The sequence below is a fragment of the Protopterus annectens genome, chromosome 2.part1 (genome assembly GCF_019279795.1).
Source record: "Protopterus annectens isolate FY-2018-M chromosome 2.part1, PAN1.0, whole genome shotgun sequence".
In the NCBI taxonomy this organism is placed as follows: Eukaryota; Metazoa; Chordata; order Ceratodontiformes; family Protopteridae; genus Protopterus; species Protopterus annectens.
Window position 1 is genome coordinate 1670304808 of NC_056729.1, and position 21159 is coordinate 1670325966.

General features: G+C 39.7%; 1 protein-coding gene across 3 annotated transcripts in view; it reads right to left on the bottom strand.

Annotated features, from left to right (window-relative positions):
• The window catches only part of SAMD11 (sterile alpha motif domain containing 11), a 1263018-nt gene that overhangs the window by 592803 nt on the left and 649056 nt on the right, over positions 1-21159 (bottom strand). For all 3 annotated transcript variants that reach the window (XM_044063099.1, XM_044063100.1, XM_044063101.1), the window contains exon 5: positions 20501-20593. In XM_044063099.1, the coding sequence (XP_043919034.1) occupies positions 20501-20593 (93 nt within the window). The remainder of the gene's footprint in view (positions 1-20500; positions 20594-21159) is intronic.

The window sequence follows — 21159 nt, forward strand, 5'->3', positions numbered from 1 at the left end:
TATGGGTTTAAGTTGAAATAGAGGTGGAGTGCAGTTAGTATTACCTAGTAAAGAGGGTCAGGGCTTTGTTGGTTGGCCAGTTTAAGTATGGTTGAAGTAAAGAAGTTATTGAATCGTTAGCTGTTTGTAGGGAGAGTCAGGGCAGGAGCCTAGTGGGTTGGGGGTTTCAACCTTGCCGGGGATAGTAGTGAGTTAATTGATTTCCAAAATTTTGTGGTTGGTGGTGGGAGGATTGCTGTAGTTTGGTGTAATAGTTCCTTTTATCTTGTTTGATAGCAAGCTTAGTCTTGTTCCTTTTTTGTTTGAAGCTAAGGTGATCAAAAGAGTCTTTCGTGGTTCTCCATTTAGTCCATGCTTTATTCTTACTAAGGATAAGTTGTTTGGTGTTGGTTGTTAGCCATTGAGCTGTCTTAGATTTCATTCGTATAGAACGGATGGGGGCATGATGATTGAGAATAGTAAGAAAGGTATTATTAAAGTGGTTAACAGCTTCATCTATTGGGAGAGTTTTTAGAGGTGACCAGTTAATCAAGCTGAGTTCATTTTGAAACTGCTGAAGGTTAAAATGTTTTTTGCTGCGAGATGAGCGAATTAGGAGAGGTGTTGTTAGATGAGTTTTGTGCCTAATGATGTATGTGAGAGAGTGGTCGCTAAGGTCGTCTGGGAGGGTACCTGTTGAATACATTTGTTGGGGACTATTAGTCAAGATCCAGTCGAGAATGGTTTCTTTGTTATTGTTTTATTTGTTCTAGTTGTGGAGTTAATGGTTTGATGGAATCCGTGCAGGTTAATAATGGTAGATGGATTAGTTTGTTTGCACATGTTCCAATCAATATTAAAGTCGCCTAGTAGTATTGTTTCTTGAAGGAGATTAATTGAAAACCAGTTTAGTAGGTCTACTAATATGGGGGAATTGTTGCCTGGGGAAGATAAGTGCAGATAATATTAATAGTTTTGTGTGAGTTTAGGAGAGTTTGGAAATAATCAGTTCAACATTAGAGTCATGTGGTGGGGTAAGGGCTGATTTACTTATTTCCAGTCCAGTTTTGAAGAGTATAGCTACTCCTCCACCTTTTGTTAAGACGATCTTGTCTTAGAATGTTATAGCCAGGGGATAATTTCGTTATCTTTTATTGTGGGTTTCAGCCAGGTTTCAGTAAGACAGAGAATGTCAAACTGTTGGACTTCTAGTAGGGCATGAAGAGCAGGAAGTTTGTTACATATGCTACGGATGTTAAGATGAGCTATTGAGAGAGATTTGGGAGGTTTAGTTTGTGGTGTAGACATAGGTTTCATAGTTTGGGAATTAGGGGATGGTATGTCTGTGTTTGGGCCTGGGTTGGGGTGGATGTCTCCATCAATTAATGATAAACCATGAATAAGGTTAGTTAGTTGTGAGGTTTTGATGCTGTGCAAGTGTTTTGTGAGTCGAAGAATAAGGTATTTGATGTGTGAGAGACGATGATATTTAGGTTCAAGATATGAGTTGCTGTATATGGGACTGTGATGGGTTGTGAGTGTAGTTGGGGGGGTAGCTAGGGTATGTTTGTGTGGAGTACAAAAGGTAGGATTTAAAGGTTGCTCATAGTAGGTTATGAGGTAGGTAGAGGTAAGAATAGTTAGAAGAGTTAGTAGTAGGAGAGGAAGGTGAGTGTAGGACATGTTGAGATGAGTGGGGATTGTATATAGTAGGTATGTGTTCAGAGAGGGAAAGGGTGGGTGTGGGATTGGACTGCTATGGAGTGGGTGGAGAGAAGAATATGTTCCGATTGGCTAGGGAATGTGGTGGGTGTGGTTATGCGGGGATAAATGTAGAGGTCCCAGGGTGGGTGGGATATGGGGGCAGGGAGTGGAGGAGTGAGCCCGGGCTTAACGGAGCGGGCAGAGCCAAAGGAGTAGGAAATTGCTGAGAGGAAACAATCAGCCAGGTATAATAACAGCAGGTAACAACGGCAGATCAGTAGTCAGGAATCAGAAAAATGAATACTAGTTGTATAAATCCAAATACAGCAAAAAGTAAGTATTACTTTACAAATCTGAACACTTTTAAAAGAAATGCCTGAGGTCTAATGGCTTACCAGCTAGCAGAATGTAATTGCTGAAGAGCACTTGTGTCCTGGTGGGAGACTAGAGATTTAAAGATGGCTCCATGCTCAGCAGGATACTAATATAGACTTTGTATTGGGGAGGAGATAGCACAAGGGGTGTAAACCAGGTGGAATGCAAAGAAACCAGAGAGGCAATCAGTGGAAATGAGTGAAGGCCTCAGAGAGGGTAAGTAATAATTCAAACTACCTGTAAAGTGAAGGAGAGAAGAGACAGCAAAGTTTATTAAGGTTGGGAGTGTGTCTTTACATTGACTTGCTGATTAGTAACCAGTTTGTGCACAGATTAGAGTAGGGAGATACATTAGCAATGATAGAGATGCAAATAAGCAGGTGATCCTCCAAGTGATACAAACTAAGGCAGAAAGAACTGAGAGGGCTGCTTGATGGTTAATTTAATTTAGTCACAGGGATGTGAATTAAAATCTATACTGTCTACTGGACAGTTAGGATTACTGTACTATCGGGGGGGGGGGACACAAGGCTACAACAGTCAGTTTTATTAGCAAGCTGAGAACTACTAAGAAATACTGCTAATGTAATAGCTTCACTCTCATAAAACATACAAGTAGAATGCCTGGGTGGACTGACCCTGCTCTTGAAGCTCAAAATGTATATCCTTGTTTAGTTTACAATACTGATTCCTTCTTACACTGTATAGCTGGAGTGGTAGCCACAGACTGCAGATTTGCTTGAGTGTGCTCTGTAGAGAGGGAGAAAAAAAAAAGAGAGGATGAAGCTAGTAGAAGGGGACAAAGACAGGTCAAAGGAAGTAATGAGGCAATAGGAGGGTGTAAAAGATAAAAATCTGAGGATAGTGTGGATAAAGCAGGAGAATAGATGCTACTGCTACAGTTTGAATAACGTGATTTGGAAACAGGTTAATTAATCATACACAATACATTTATCAGCCAATTATCCTGTGTATACAAGAAAAAGGAAAATGAACACAACAGCACAGCTGAAGCAGTAGCAGATACAACTGTAGTGCTAAATTCAGTAAATACTGTTTCTAACTCCAAAGACTAGGTCAATTAGATATACATTACAGTTATAACAGCAGTTTTAGTAGCATAGAGACAACATAGCTGCAGTGGTAGTGTCAGTAAAAACACAATTCCTGAATTACAGAATCAACCAGTTGTCTGTGTTTGGCATGAGATAAGCCATCTGGGAAGTTGTATTTAAGCTTGCACCCAGGAATATTATCTCTTGAGAGGGTACGAGTTTTGATTTCTTTTCGTTTACTGTGTACCCTGGACTTGTCAGTAATATTTTTACAAACGCCAGATGCTGTAGTAGAATGTCCTTGTTCTCTGCTTGAATAAGGCAGTCGTCCAAGTAAGGATATATTTGTATTCCTCTTTGTCTGCAAAATGCAATTACTGGTGCCAGGCACTTTGTGAAGACCCTGGGTGCAGTAGATAAGCCCAAGGGCAGTGCAGAGAATTGGTAGTGCACTGAGCCAGCTTTGAATCTGAGGTATCTTCTGCACGTTTGTCTGATTGGGACATGCAGGTATGCCTCTTTTAGATCTAAAGTCACAAGCCAAGCCTTCTTGCCCAACATGGGCAGAAGCTGCTGTAGAGTCAACATCTTGAATTTTGGAATATCCAGATATGTGTTTAGAGTAGATAGGTCCAGTATAGGTCTCCAGGATTTGTCTTTTCTGGGTACCAAGAACAGTCTTGAATAGAATCCTTGACCCTGCTCTTGTCTTGGTACTCGATGAATGGCCCTCATGTCCATGAGGGATGAAACTTGTTTTTGTGCCTCTGCCCATTAACTGTGTGGCAGATCTAGCATACCGTTTTGCCTTGGCAGGGTGTGAAAGTGGAACCTGTAGCCTTGTATAATTATATTTAGAACCCATTTGTCCTGGGTGATCATGTGCCAATTTTGTGAAAAAAGTGCTAATTTTGCTCCCAAAGGGGCTGCCAAAAGATAAGTGCTTGGTGCTGGAAGTGGGAAGTCATCGAGACTGTTTTCTGTATGGCTGTGATTTTTCCTCTCCGCTTTTAGAGGTAGAAGCACCCCATTGTTTAGGCCTGTATGAGCCTTTGGGCTGTGATCTGCCTCTGGGGCGTCTGTATCTGCCCCTTTGTGGTCTATCTGACACTGGAAAGGACCAATTCTTTGTAGGCCAGTTCCTGCTAAATCTGGGAGGCTGTACCTGTAAGAAATCCTTGACTGTTTGCATAGATTCAGCTTTGTCCTCCATTTTCTTCAACACCTCTTCTGCTTTAGCACCAAACAAACTATCATGTTGTAAAGGAGCATCTTTTGCTTTAACATGATCCAGCAAATTCTGTTCTTTTAACCAAGCATGCCTTCTAATGACAGAACCTGTAACAGCGGCCCTGCAGGAGGCCTCAAGAGAATCAAAACCACATTGCAAAGTATGCTTTCCAACTTGTTCAGCTGCATGCAATAAATCCTGCATTTCTTTGTCTGCACATTCTGTACTTACTGGCATTTTCTGTTTAAGCAAAGACATAAGATATTGCTGATACTTAAGCATATGAAATTGGCAATTTAAGGCTCTTACAGCCAAGATAGCAGAGGTATAAATCTTTTTGCCCCATCTGTCTAGGGCTCTAGAATCCCTATCAGAGGAGATAGGGTTTTTTCAGTAGAAGCCTTGACCCCTTTGGGACCCTGAGAGATGGTTTCAGGGTCTGCTGCAGGGTTCTTATAGAGAAATTTATGTGAGTCAGGAACCCTTTAGTATCTGTCTGGCTTAAATGGAGCAGGTGGTAAAGAGTCTGGAGAAAAACTGGACTCTGAAAATACTTCGTCTACAATGTCTAAAACAGGCAGAATAGCCAGGGGCCTGTGCTGGGGCAATAAAAGGAAATCTCTGAGCCTTTTCTTGGATTCTGAGTAGTCTTGGCTCTCCCACTGAAAATTCTCCCTCATAGTATGCAGTATTTCCCCAAAAGAGTAATCCTCAGGAGGAGAGGCTGAAGGAATAGATTCTTCAGCATCAGAATCCTCATAGGTAATCCTGTTCAGAGGAGGAATCAGAGGAAATGGAAACCTGGTCTGAAGATTCATATTCTAACTCTTGCCTAGGCCTTTTTTCAGAAGGGGGATGGGAACCCCTGATCAAAGTAATTAGGTCTTCGACCATTTTAAGCATCTGTTTTTTAGGCATGGAGGCCTGCCCAGGTGAATGCTGCACTTGTTTCTTTGTCTTTAGAGCTGCTTTAGTCTTTGCCTTTATAGCTGAAGTAGGTTTTACATATAACTGTGTAGGCCTGAAAACACCCTCAGAAGCCGATGCCTGCTCAGCGGCTCTGGACCCATCTGAGGGAATGATTTCCAAGTGTCCAATACCTTGAGTTTCCAGAGGCCCAGTCGGCTCCACGTGGGAGTCGGAAGCGGCCTGTGGCACCGAGGTAGAGAGCGTCAGGGGCTGCGAAAGCACCTCATTGAGAACCGGCCACAGGCCTAGAAGAAGCCTCATCATCGGTTTTGGATCTCGGATGCCTGTCCTTTTCTTTTTCTTTTCGTTTTTTGTAAACTTCGGTAGTCGGCTCATCCGACGGCATTATATAGTTAAATCTTCTGCCAAAGTAATGAAATGCAAAATCGTACCAACGCTTAATAGTGCGTTGGTTAAATCTGGCACAAAACCGACAACTAGCAACGTTATGGTCAGGGCCTAGGCAAGGAATACAGTAAGAATGAAAATCCTTATGAGGTATTTGCTTCCCACAAGAAATATAGTTATTAACTTTTTCTGACATTGGTCTGGAGCAAGAAAAAAGTTTTCCCAACGGGGTACTTAGCTTTAATGCAGACTTCGGATCTGAAATTCGAATTTGAAAACTTCAGGAGTCGGCCGACCGGCACTTGCGAACTGCTTTTGCTTCGGGCACCGTGCGGCAAGAAAGACTGAGGAAAATGGCATCGGCTGCATCTTTTATACCCCTGGCGCACTGACGTCAGGGAAGAGGCGACAGCAACCGACACCGGACTTAGACTTTGGAACACAGGCCGACTGCGGGTAGCCTGCCAGCAGGATAACCCAACTGTAATGACTGCAACAGTGAAACACAATGAACATCTGTAGGAGCTCAAAGCTGGAGCAGTGGCTTTGTTGGCTCAGATCTGATAGACAGCCCAAAGAACTATCAGTCGGACTGAATGTTGGCTCAGATCCGACAGATAGCCCAAATAACTATCAGTCGGACTGAATGCCTGGGATGAAAAAGACTCTAAAGATAGCATTCAGAATGGGGTCTGGGGTGCTAAGCCAAATATTCTTCTTAATGGAGCTTTCAGTGTGAAGCCTATTCTTAGATGTGGATGACACAGATCCATACCCAGGGCAACAGTATATATTTCCTGCACATACCCAGGGCAACAGTGCATATTTCCTGCATAAGCTTGTGGTCAAGCTGTACTTAGTAAGCTGTGTTACATAGTTACATGATGTTTTCATACTAATACTAAAAGTACCAGTGGTGTGACTTAAAATACCATACCCCTGCTGGCCATCAGATTCTAGACACTGGACTCAAGATTTGTGTACATGGTTATGACAGTGGTGAACTAGTATGAGTCAAACCCAATTTAAGACCACTCTTTAGCCTTCACAGGGGCCTTAACAGTTGTGACAGTGATAGGATTAAAACCCCTATCTATCATCTGAACACACCAGCATTCAAAGAAGGGATGGATGTCTCAAATATGAGCATTCAAGACTTGGGACTTTTTAAACGTGTCTTCATTATAATAATGACACAAATGATAAAACAGCTAAATACATGTACACTATCTTTGTACAAAAAAGACCATATAAGGCACCTCAATTTTATAGGTTCATGGTTATATACTAGGTTAACAACCATGAAGGCCTTTATAAGCCTAGCCATGAAATCATGAGCATTTATTAGGAGGGGGATATGTTAGTTAGGAAGTTTCTAGAGGTTATTGGGTTATGTTAATTTGGGCATTACTATCTACCCTTGTCTATCAGAGACATGGGGGCCAGACTCAGGGTGAATTTCCGATTTCCCATCCATTTGTCAAGGTTACTCTTAAATAAGGTAAGGGAAATCAGGCTATTAATCTGAGCATTATCTCATCACGCTACAAGGAAACTCTTTCAGGCCACGAAGGAACTCCTGGATATCTTGTGCTGACACAGTCTTAAATCAATAATGGCATCATTGTAGCATTCTGGGTAATAAAGATGTTTAGAATAAACTAGCAAAATCATGTTGACTCTTTAATGAATGTGATGAAGAAAAAGGCACCTTGCAAACACACAGTCCAGCCATGTCATTGGCATAGAGGGATAAAGCCCTGAATATGATCTAGGCAACTCCAGTTTGATTAGTTGCTTAGCAGCTTGACTTCATGGAAGGGGAGGATCATAATAATGATGATGATGATGATAACAATAATACCCATCTGTTAATTAGGTAGACACACTGAAACACAGTCCCTTTTCAGGGGTGACCAGGGAGCAATGTCTGGTTAAATGATTTGAGCAATGTTATATAGCAGACTGAGAGAATCAAACCCTGTACCACAGGCGCTACAGCTCACAGGTTTTATCCTCTAGCCACGGGACTGCTAATCCTGAGTTGGGAAGTCCTGATGGGAGTTTGTCAGTGTGTCAATGACAGTTTAGGTGACTACTACGGAAGCAAAAATGCCCGTCTGAAAGTACTTTCGTTGATTGTGGAGAATTTCCTTTTCTCCACTGTTGTGCGACCTTGGAGTTGTATACATATGCTTGAGGGCACCCCTGAAAAAAAATTGCTTCAAATTTCAATAAAAGAGCTTTCAGCAAAACATTTCAATTTTTGCATTTGGGGTAAGTGTTGTCACTGAATCAAAATGAACCTGTAAATTGGGAGATGGAGATAAACAGGAATAAAATTGGAAATTGACAAATAAATGTGGGATTATACAGCATTAATTATATTTGTGAAACATGACAGATCAAGACAACCTGGAAATATTGGACTTTTTTTACTTTGTTAAACTTGTAGGGGACTCTAAAGCATATGCCCTACTTCATGTCATTAATGTTTGGAGAAACACTTAGAAGAAGGGGAAGCGGAAGGAAAGAGTTAACTGTAAGTAAAACAAATGTTTGTTCTTAACAGTAACATTTTTATAGTTCATGACGTCTGCATGCTATAAAGTAACGTTTTCTCAGTTATTTTCAAGTGTAGTGGGGATACTAAAGTAAACATATACCCCTGTTTTTCCCTTCTTTTCTTTCTCCTTGTTCAGTTTTAAGAAATGTAAGCACTGCAATGTAAAGAAAAAGAAGCAAAGACTGTTCAAAAGAGTATGATACAAAAAAATGATGTGCTTTTTTCATTCTTGCATACGGGAATGACTGGATTGAGGATCATGGCTTTATCTAGTAACAGATTTTAAGAGAAAGCAAATAAATAAAAAAAAACATTGAATATAATAAAGTTCTCCTCTCACAAATAAATAAATAATTGTAGAAGCAGCCCTGTATCTGGTTCCCATGTCTCCACTGAGACAATCTGATAATCTTGAGAGCAATAAAAACAGCATACTTCTTTCTTTTAATGGCGTTCTTTCAATGGCTAGGAAACCATGCTTTCTGAAAGCAATCAGGTGTCTTCTCATTCTGGGAAAGTAATAAACATAAGACAAAACCAGACAGCACTTAGTAGAAGCACAGGCTGTACCATGTGTCTTGTCATGTTTAACCTTCCTTTTAGGTCAACCCAAGTCTATGAGTGTGGCTGTCAGTTTGGCACAACTGTTCCCATTAGGAAGGTAAAACTTCAACATCTGAAGATGTACACAGTTTTGTTTGTTAATACTAAGTCAATAGGTTTTTGGGGTGTACTGGCCGCGTATTTGTTTTTTTTTTTTAGGGCTTTCAATAAAAAAAAAAGTTTTGTAAGATATGACATACGCTCAAATGGATATGACAAGAAACAAAAAAATCCATTATGGTAGATAAAAGAAACTACTACTGCCATCTCCAACAGAAGCATCAAAACAAACCCCAAAAGTTTGGGGCATGAATAAACAAACTTCTTCACCCAAGACAATCCTCCACTCCTACCCCTCAGCTTCTAACCATAAATCTCCAGAGGACATTACAAATACCTTTAATAGTTTCTTCACAGAGACTATCCACTCCCTAGCTAGCCAACTAACTCCCAGTTGCTCTAACTCAAATGCTGCTACACCCAGTACCCAATTTTCCTTTAGCTTTCAACCTGTTTCTACATCACTTATCCGAGCCCTAATTAAGAAATTAAAACCTACCACCCTATCTGCGGATCTCCTCCCTGCAGAATATCTGCAAAAAGCTGCAGATGCCATAGCATATCCCATTTCCATCTTAATCAATAGAACTATATCTGAAGCTACCATCCCCTCCATCTGGAAAATATTCCATGTTATATCCCTCCATAAATGAGGTAGCTCCATTGAACTGTCTAAATTCAGACCCATTTCTATTCTGTACCCACTGGCTAAAATTATGGAGAAGTGCATCCATAAACAACTTCTGCACTATCTCACTCAGAATAATCTGTTGGCTAACTCTCAACATGGCTTTAGGCCATACCACAGTACCACCTCTGCCCTCCTCCCATTCTCTAACATCATTAACCATAACCAAAATAACAACAAACTATCCTCAGCCCACTTTCTCGATCTCTCCAAGGCCTTTGATATGGTTAACCACCAGCTACTCATCCATACTCTGAAGGCCTTCTCCTTAGATAACCATGATCTCCAATGGCTTCAATCTTACCTGTGTGGTAGACAGCAGGCTGTCTTATGGCAGGACAAACTATCCACCCTTCTACCTGTCACCCTAGGAGTTCACCAGGGCTCTATACTAGGACCCCTTCTTTTCCCTATCTTTATTAATGACCTCCACACTGTCATCCCAAATGCAACTTGCATTCAATATGTGGATGACTCCACTTTAATTTGTTCAGCCACTTCCCCGACAAATCTAATGACATTATCCCAGAATACTTTCAACACAGTTGAAAATTGTCTCTCTAAACATCTTCTGATCTTAAATCCTAACAAAACAAAGCTGCTACTTTTCTCCCCCACTCGTAGTTTCTCCCCACTATTCTTTACCATAAAATCTAATAATGGCATCATTATTTCCTTGGATGCCCAGACTAAACTCTTAGGTGCTATAGTAGACAATAACCTTAAATTTGATATGCATGTCAACCAAACTATCAAAACTATTAATAAAAAACTTGGCTCCCTTTATAAGATTAAACCTTTCTTTACTCCACTTGCTAGAACTGCTATTAATAGCTCCCATCTACTCTCTACCCTTCTTTATGCCTCCCCTTTATTCACCAAGCTGAACAAATCTGATCTTAGCAAACTCTCTAGATGTTATAACCACACTGTTAGATTTGCCACTGGCACGGCATACAGGACACACCACTGTCATAACCTAAATCTTCTATGGTGGCTAGAATTGCCTAGCCTACTTCAATACAACCAGCTCATAGTGGCATATAAAGTACTCAACCAACCTGAAAATATGACTGCAATTAAAAACATCATCAGCCCCTATTTAAAAACCTTAGGCCACTTTGCTCATCTAACAGTCTGCTAGTTCAAACATTCAAAACCAACAACTCAGCTGGGGACTCCCTGTTTGCCATCTCTGTTGGCAAAACTTGGAACTCTCTTCCTGCTGACCTCACTCTAGAATCATCACTATCTAAATTCAAAAAAAGTCTCAAACAATATTTTAAAACACACTGGCTATGTCCTTGTTCTAATCCTGACTAGGTCCCCCTCTATAATAGTGTGCTAAGCAGTACTTTATGCTACATAAAATCTGTGCCATAATTGTTAGTCTATATACTTACGTAACTTTAATAAGACAGATTGTATAACGTGCTTGATTGACCAGAGTCTGCAAACTGTGTGCAATATGTACCGATTATATGATTTTTCTGTATGTTTTGTTTGGAGCTTTTTTTCCCCGGGCATCCGCTGAAAATGGACATGTATCCAGTCGGACTAAACCGGTCAACAAATGTAAAATAAATAAATAAATAAAATAAAACTGTATAAAAAGGTCAACCTGCCAAAAATTAGTATGTGCATGTAACACAAAAGCTGGAACTAGATACTTAACAAAAAAACTGTTACAAATAAAAGGTGGGAATAAGAACTTTTTAATATAAGGTGCCTTTCAATATTATCTTTAAATGTTAATGGTCTCAAAGACACATACAAAAAAGAAAGAGTAGTGAACTACAATTAAAACTATAATTAAAATATTCATGGTGGTGCAGCGGTAGTGTTGTTGCCTCACAGCAAGAGGTTCTCCCGTTCGATTCTCCACTGGAGTGCGGGGAGTGCCTTCTGTGTGGAGTCTGCATGTCCTCCCCGTGGTTGGGTGGGCGTTCAAAAGATATGCATAATTGGGCATGCCTTCGTTGAAGGTTGAACGTTGTGCTGGCACCTCGGCGTTCATCAAAATCTACTGCCAATCATTAGCGGACCGGAGTTCCGCTGTGGCGACAACAACAACAACAGTAAACTATAATTACAAATGTAGAGTGTAAATAACAATGCTACAGCAGACACATTTGGAAAGAATTGAACATGTGAATTTGATAAAGGAAGGTTTTCAGGATGGTTATTTAGCAGAATATCTGGGACAAAAGAAATGAGGAGTTGTATTAATTACAAGAGGAGCTCCAATAGTGATAGAAGAGGATAAAAAAGAAAACAATGGTTGATATCTAGCACTAAAGGGCTGCTGTATTTAAAATCTCTTAAAATTTGTATTTGGATTAAAATAAATGCAAGACTTGTGCCTACTGTCCAGCTCTCAGCATGGTTTCAGGCCTAAACACAGTACAAACACAGCTCTCATTACCTTTACAGATACCATTCACTGCCTCAAAAATGAAGGACAGCTAGTCTCAGCTATTTTCCTAAACATATCAAAAGCTTTTGACACTGTTTCCTACCTGCTTCTTCTTAATAAATTTGCCACTTATCATCTCACTACCTCAACCCTAACATGGTTCCATAGTTATCTATCTAACCATCAACAAGCTACTAAATGGGCAAACACCCTTTCTCCTCTATTACCAGTCACCACAGGAGTACCCTAAGGCTCCATACTTGGGCCCCTTCTCTTTGTCATATTTACCAATAACCTCAATATAGCCACCCAACATGCCGCCATCATCCAGTATGCTGATGATTCCTCTCTTATCTGCTCAGCCCACTCCTTACAAGAATTGCAAAATAAAATCCAAAAATCTTTCCAGGACATTTAAAATTACCTCACCAATCATCAACTCATTCTCAACCCAAATAAGACCGAGCTCATATTCTTCTCCAACAAAACATCCAAACTTACCACAACACATCAATCAGACCAAGCTGCTTGGAGTTACAATAGATGATACTCTAAAATTTGATAAACACATATGCCTTACAATCCAAAAAGTTCACTCCAAACTTGGTGCTTTCTACATGGTTAAGCCTTACCTTACACAACAAGCTAGATTTGCCACAGCTAAATCTCACTTGCTATCCACCCTCCTCTACTGCTCTCAGATCTTTACAAATCTATCCAATGCTGACCTAAATAAACTAGAATCCTGCTATAAACAAAATAGTTAAGTTTGCTGCCAATCAACCCCAAAAAAATGCACCACTGTTCAGTTCTTCGACAACTCAACTGGCTGGAGCTTCCCAACCTGTTAGTGTTAAAGCGACTTTCAATTGCCCATAAAATCATTTACAACCCCACAGATTGTCCAGCTCTTTCAAACCTGTTACAGCCTAACACTAACTGCAGGCTCCTAAGGTCATCCAATAAAATAATGCTAAAAGTATCCCTGTCTCACAACTACCATGGCAACTCCCTCTAGTCCTATAAAATTGCCAAGGACTGGAACAATCTTCCTCAGCACATCTTACATATTCCAAACCTGTCCACATTTAAAACTACCCTGAAAGATTAACTCCTAACTGACTTTGCACCTGTATTTCTCCTTTTTAGTTTTTTCTCCATTCTATTTTACTTCTCTTCTAGTCTATGGCATACCCTTTTTTTCTGCTCATTTTCATTTCTTGCATACCTGCTCATTTGGATAACATACACGTTAACTACCTTTTTTAAATTGGTTCTTAACTTATTTTTACTTACTATGTATAGTTTGCTATTCCACTTCCGCGGTGGTGTTATTGCCTCACAGCAAGAGGTTCTCCCGTTCGATTCTCGGCTTGGGTTGGGAGTGCCTTCTGTGTGGAGTCTGCATGTCCTCCCTGCGGTCGAGTGGGTGTTCGAAAGACATGCGTTGAATGGGTGTGCCTTCGTTGAAGGTTGGGTGTCGGGCTGGCAACTCGACACCATAAAAAAAAAAAAAAAAACAACTGCCAATCATTAGCGGACCGGAGTTTCGCTTTGGCGACCCCTAACTGGGAAAAGCCGAAAGACAAACAACAACAACAACATGTATAGTTTGCTATTCCTTCTAATATTCCTGTGATTGTGTATCTTATTTTTTAACATACTTTAGATATATGGTTTACCTTCTTACCTGTACTGTAACTTTAACTAATTTTTGTACTGTTCTGGAGCTATTCTCCCCGGGTCTCCACTGAAAATGGGTTTCTGACCCAGTTGGACAGTACCCGGTTAACAAATATAAATAAGTAAATAATAAATAAATACTGGCAAGGGAGGAGGATTACACTGCCATGCATTTACATTCTACCTACTGGTTCGGAGGGTGGCCTAATGGTTAAGGTGTTTGCCTTGCAAGCACAAAGTGCAGGGTTTGAGTCTCGCAAGGGATAATTGGCTAGGCTTAAAATGGCTTGCAATGGCAGTTAGCTTAGTACTAATCTATGAACCTATGAACTGCTATAATGGAGTTTATGAAAATTCTGGGAGAAATAATCCGCTTTCAGCAAGGAATACTACTTACAGGTGGGGACTGGAATTTAATTTGCAGCAGAGAAGATGTGTTGGGGGTCCCAGAAGGGAAAATGCAACAAAGGAGGGTAGACTTTTGAAGAAATTTATCAAATATTTGGCATGGAAGATGTGAATTCATTACTAGGAGTTTGGAGTGAATTTACATATTATTCTCCAAGATACAAAAACTGGGCTAGGCTAGACAGAACTTACCTTTCACAGTAACCTGTGCAGTTAATTGAAAGTGTTGATACTCATCCAGTAACTATTTCAGATCACACACCAATAATAACTAAAATAAAAATGCAGGGTAATGAAATAAAAATTAGACACTGGTGCTTTCCTACCTATCTGTTGAAAAGGGAAGAATTTAATGAATAGGTAGTGGACATTTATTTGGGAGTTACTACAGATGACAGAAATTTATTCTGAAATATAGCCAGGGACTGGGATAAAATTAAAGTCCAGTTTACAAATGTGGTGGAAATAAAAGAGTGATGTGGTTAAGAAGCAACAAAAATATTTAGAGGGACTAAAATTGCAGAACTGGGGGAATCTCAGAGAAAGAACAAGATGAGGCGCAATTGCAGAGTGCTAAGCAGAAAATAAAGGATTTCCTTGAAAATATATGTATGTTTAGAAAGATTGCTGTTAAACAACTGCTTTTTGATAACAATACCAGAGCAGAAAAACTTGTAGTGCAACAACTCGGGCAACAGAAAGCAGAAAGTGTTGCCACCAAGCATAGGCAGCCTATAAAAAGGAAGATAACAAGAGATCCTGGTAAGGGAAACAAGATATTGAGAGCAAATAACTCGGGCAGGAAAGGTAATATAGTGGGATGAGGCCAGGAAGAGAAATGGATTGCAGGCCAGAGACTGGCAAAGAGAAAGAGAGAGGGGAGTTTTAAGTGAAAGGGCCGCTCTGGTACAGTTTTTAGTTGAATCTAGAACAGAAGCAGCTGTTAAAAAGGGATAATTACTAGGACATATAAAATATTGCAAGATAACTACAAGAACCAGAGGAGGTTAGAAACTGGAAAAGCAACTTACAAGAAAGGAATGGGAAGACATATGTAAGGCCCCCAAATATGCAGCCAAGTCGAGAAGGTTTGGGCTCTTTACTTGGAAGTATTTTCCCAAGCAGACTTCAAATAATTTTTCCTCAGGTAGATACCATATGTTAGGGTGTGATGGAAAAGAAAGAGGTAACTGGGAGCACGTCTTGGGAGTGTAATGAGTTGGCAGATTTAAAAAATTCCCTACAGAGTACTCTATAAGAAATAATGGTTGAGCAAATGGCTGCAAGTAAGGAAAAGACTCTTCTGAGCTAGGCTACAGGATCTGAATTGCCTAGATATACTAAGGTCTTTAAGTTAAATTCTGATGGTTGCCAAAACGCAATTACTAGAAAATGAAAATTAAAGTCTACACCAACAGCCATTCATCGAACTGTGTTTTGTGGGGTTGCGGTACAGTAGGGAATGGAATATTTGCCCTTTCCCCATTGTAGTGTGACCTCGGAGTTGGAATATATAATTAGCGGGGGGTGTGGAGGGCACAGCCCCCCGCAACAAACAATTTGATGACTGGCCGTTTTGAGTATTTAGCCGTTCGGCATTTAGTGATTCTATAACGTAATATGGACCCACCACAACCACGGAGTTGGTTATTGCTATTATACAACGACTTTATTTAAGGAAAAAAAATACTTTTCTTAAATAATGTCTTTGTATAATGCCTCCGTGCTGCCCTTCCACGTTTTTCTGGTATCCTAGGGCTTTTTCTGACGTACTGCGCATGCATATGGGACTTGTATTCCCACACTTACGCAGTACATCAGTGCTGTGCAGAGGTAGCAACGGAGAAAAGAAGATTTCTGTTGCTTTTTGTTTTTTTAATTGAAAATAAAAAAAGAAATCGGGGGACTTTTTACGTTCAGGAGAGCTGGAACAGAAAAAATAAAAGGATAATCAGGTAAGTTTCTTTAATTTTGCAGAGCGTACCTGATTATTCTCTTATTTTGATCTGCACCATCTCCCTCGTTCGTTTGAGGTCTTCTGTTTTCTTATTTGATGCAAAAAAAGAAAGAAAAGTAAAAAAAATATGAGATATACTAATGGGAAAAGTCCGGGCGACCGGATCTTTTTCCATTAGTATACTCTCGGATTTACAATGGGCACACTGGTTAGACTGGCCAATCAGCGTGCTTGTTTTTGGATATTAATGGACAGTTGTATAATTCTGAATCATTCATATTGTTATAAATGGTGTCAGTGGCTGTGTATAATGCTGTCATTGTGTCAGTGGCTGTGTATAATGGTACAGGAAGAATTTCTGAAACCATGTTGTTTATCACAAAGATGTGCATATTTGTTTATGTGATCTCAGAGCTGTTTGTACATGAGTTTTTTTCAAAGATTTTTTTGTAGGGCACACACTTGTTATAGGTCTGCAATCTTTGTATTCCCTAGGGTTTGCTTTTTTGGGGGAGGGGAATGATGTATGAGTGCTTAAAGGCTGTGGGAAAATCTATGTGGTTATTGAGAGGTTAAATGTACCAGTGAGAGGTGCTGCTATGAAGGAAACTGACATTTTCACAAAAGTGGGGGTGCATACCTCTCAACTTCTTACAGCAAAAAATCTGGACAAAGCCACAAATAATGGGGAGGACAAAGGTCCACAAATAGGGACACTTTTTAAATATTGCTCTTACAAATCTAGAAAGTTGACTGAATAACAGGTTTTGCATTAGCATGAATTTTCTGAAGGATATGAAGTCTGAATCTCAATTGTTTGCCATGATTTTCTGACTTCAGTCCTCAGGATTTGCCAGAAACCCACAATTTTATGAGAAAGAGACCAACAAATTGTGGCAAAAATTCTGGATATTCTGTGAAAATCTGGACAATTGAGAGGTTTTGTGGGTTGTAGTTGTGAGCGTTCAGATCTGGCTTTTTCATTTAAGTTGAGAACAGCTGTTTTGACTTTTTAACAATAATGTGCCTAAAATAAAATGTCAGGCTATAAGCTGGTATGTGAACATTTGGAAGGACTGAATTTACTTCTCACTCATATTTTAACCTCTTATTAACCACTTCTGTTTTCCATGTTCCCTTTTGCATAAAAGGGCATGTTTATAAGGCATGAAAACAGCAGTACATGTCATGTGATAGCAACTTAATGTACTTTACGTCTGTGTGTATGTTGTGTGTGGATGTGGGAATGTATACACACACCACACGCAGGTACTTGTATCTATTGAAGGAGGTAACATACACATAGAAACCTTCCACTGTAGGTAGGGTCAATGGTGAAGAGCAGGACATTCATCTGAACTGCTGGCGACCTAAGTTTGTGAGCAGATTATGGCTGCTAGCATGGATGGCCTGGAAAGACAGTATGAAGCAGCTGACAGCCATCCTAGGGGAAAGGGTGTGGAGAAACCTGATGCCTGTCTGACCTCTGAAGGCGACTAGCAGTCTCGTAGGCTTTCTCAGGTTATTGTAGAAGGTGACAAACATGATCTAACATCACTCCCACAGCTAGGGTTAATGAGTAGCCACCACATAAATGATTGCTCCCAGGCTCCACACTCACTACTACCGAATAGACCCCTCACTCTCTGGGCCTAGTAGTGAGTTACTATTAAAGATGACTCCCTCCCCCACCCACCAGTGGAGTCAGAGGGTCCAGAAGTGAAGAGATATACATGGGGTACAGTCCAGAAGGACCAACTCTGGGATCAGGGATGAGCTAGCACAGAAGCCAGGGGTAAACAGACTAAGGTTCCATGGGGTTGGAATGGGCACAGCATTAAAAAAACAAAAGATTCCACTGTAATACTGCAGTATCAATTGCAGTGCTTTCACAGGACCTCACTGCTGCAGTATCAACTGCAGTGCTTTCACAGGACCTCACTGCTGCAGTATCAATTGCAGTGCTTTCACAGGACCACACTGGACTGTCTTTTGTTTGTGAACCTCTACATCAGTAGACAACCAGCGGACTGAACTGCATTAGCATTGTTATTCATGCTGCATAGCTCATCTGCATATATATTACCCACCGGCCCTGTATCACTTTATCGAATGTTCACTACCGCGTAATTTTCATTGAACCAAATACAGTGAACATTCACTTCAACAAATGACTTACCCAGGAAAGGAATGAGTTGTCCAGCACTCTGACCATCACACACAGCACAGTATTTCAAACCCGACCAGGTGGGAGGCTGCACTCCCACACCCCAACTATACATACCAACTCCAAGATCGCACTACAGAGGGAAAAAGGGAAAATTTCTGATGATGGCCAACGTGTTCCTTTCCCTGGGTAAGGCACTCGTGGAAGTGAACATTCGGTAAAGTGAACGTTTGCTGCATTTGGTTCGATGAACAGTGGTTCGAGGCAATGAATCTTCGATAAAGTGATATTATAGGTTCATAGGTTCATAGTTTAGTACTAAGCTAACTGCCCTTGTGAGCCATTTTAAGCCTAGCCAATTATCCCTTGTGAGACTCAAACCCTGCACCTTGTGTTTGTAAGGCAAACACCTTAACCATTAAGCCACCCTCCCAACCCTGCTGCCTGTTTTATACACAGTAACATATCCCGAATAGCTGCCTTTGAATAAGCAGTTTGCCTTTTCTGTTAAGTCTTCTTACTGTCCATACAGTGCAAATCATGTTTCTGAATTTTTTTTTTTATTTACTGTTTGTTCATGAAGTAAGTGGTCTGGTCTACTGACCATTTTAATCCCTGACCCAAGCTCAAAGAGAAGAAAATACACAGCAGTATTAACAAAAACATTATATTTAGAATAAGTACATAGCAATATTCATGAACATAATGCTAGGATTCAATGTAGACAGGGTAAAATTTAAAAAGATCCAGTCACAGTACGTTGAAGAAAAAATATCTATTGGTAGACAGATATGCAAAATGCACTAATAAATGCATACAATACAATGCAATCTTACATACAACTATACAAACTCTTGTTTTTTTTTTAACCATTAACTGTGAAATCTGTATTTTTCGGATGTCAGTTTGGGGGCACTAAATGAGAGTATTGCCCAGGGTGTTACAAAAGTAGTTATACCTTCTAGGTCATTTAATCTTATTTAGTTTAGGTATTTAGGATCAGGTCTATTAGCCAGTAATGTCATTTAATGATTTTCCGGTTGCAGATCTATTTTTATTTTATTTTGTCACTAGTTCTAGCTAACTTTTTTTTAAAACTGAGGTCAGGTTTATGTTAAAAAGATATGACACAGTTTGGGGTTATTTTTTGGGGGTGGGTATTTTTAGTGCAGACAATGCAATTTTTTTAAAACTGAGGATGAGTAGTTGCTTTGCCTGGTTGGGGAGCAGATGACACTCACAGGAAATAAATACATAAATAAAAATATATTTGGATTTACAACACCTGATATCCACGTATGTCATAAGGTTAATGCTTATTCTCTAACATACATATGCTTAACAATAATTCTGCTACAAAACTACAATGTTTAATAGTCTTACAGATGAGTGTGATACACAAAAACTGTAGCTCAAAAGAGTTTTTGAGCATGTTACATTCTGTCATAAATGTCTCAAAGGGATGGTAATATATCCACTGTATACTTATAGTGCGATTCAATATGCTTTCTAGAATTAGCTGCATAAAGCACAAATATTTCTAATGCATCTTAAATACTTAACTTCTATAATGCCATTTAGAAATGGTTAGTATAAGTTAATGTATGATCCAGACTTGTACCATCATGAAACAGTGCTTTGGCATACAAAGTATGCTTTTCACAGAGCGCAGACAAGTTATGCAATAATGAATGAGAAGTGCATTAGTGATACTTAATTATTCTAAGCACAAAGATGGGATCACTGCATTCACAGCATTCACAGCTTTCTGCTCCTTTTTAAGCATTCATTAGGAACAAACACAGCAATGCCAATCAGCTGTACGATAAAAACAAGAACAAAGGTTGTACACAATCCTTTCCCAAGGTAAAAAAGGCTAGACAAGAAGCTGGTGTTCCCCACACCAGTCCTTGTACATCACAAACAATATAATCACGTTTCTAATTACTGGTAGTATTAAAAGTCATTTATCTTTATATGCCAAATTTGTTACAGCTTGTATCTCAGTCTAAGCATTTATAGTTCCAAATGTCAAAGTTTTACTAACCACGGAAGTAACACAGTAATTTGTCAGATTTGCTATAACACATGACACAGTTTTAAATTCACAACTGTTTTGCCTGTAATTTGTGAATAAGGGTGAAAAGTCGGTAAACAGAGTTCAGAGTGTTAAAACTTTACATCACAGACAGTTTACAAGGTAGTCCTTTTTGACTTTTGCTTCACCGTACGATGTCTGCTTCTAAGCAGATATTAATACAGTTTACTTATAAGGAAAATGGTACGCTTACCTTTAGGGGAGTCACTCCTTGGCTTCTTGTTTTCTGAAGGATATTCACTGTTACTATTGGGAGAGCATACCCTTCTCTTGCCTAAAATGTCATCTAAAAAAATGAAAACAGCATATCACAGAAAATTTCATCTTTAGCCAAATATTATAACTATTAAACTATGATAGTAAAACATATATACACACATACATGCAACTCAAAACACTCAGAATAAATTGAAGCTTTGATTTTTTTATAAAATCGTTTATACATCATAAAATAATCTGATTCATATTTTTATTACAATGTTTTCCTTACTGAGATTCATCATGCTATCTGTTCCCTTTTCCTATGTTTACTTGGTTTGTTCTCAGATGATAAAGCCCCTGTGTGCTTTTCTCTACAGTACCTTCTCTCTCTCTCTCTCTCTCTCTCTCTCCTTTTTTTCTTCCTCAGACCTCAAGGCCGTGCGTAATTCTCTCCCTCTGGATAACATGGAAATGCATAAGCCTTACATTAGTGCAGTACTCCACACCAACGCAAACATCTAATATACAATTACAGCATCCTCTGAACAGATTTAAAATCGATATCCTCCTAATAACACTGGGGAAACTGAAAGCATGAGGCTGCATATCGGCAAGAAGGAAGAGACCATTTGTCATTGTGAGCATCACTTT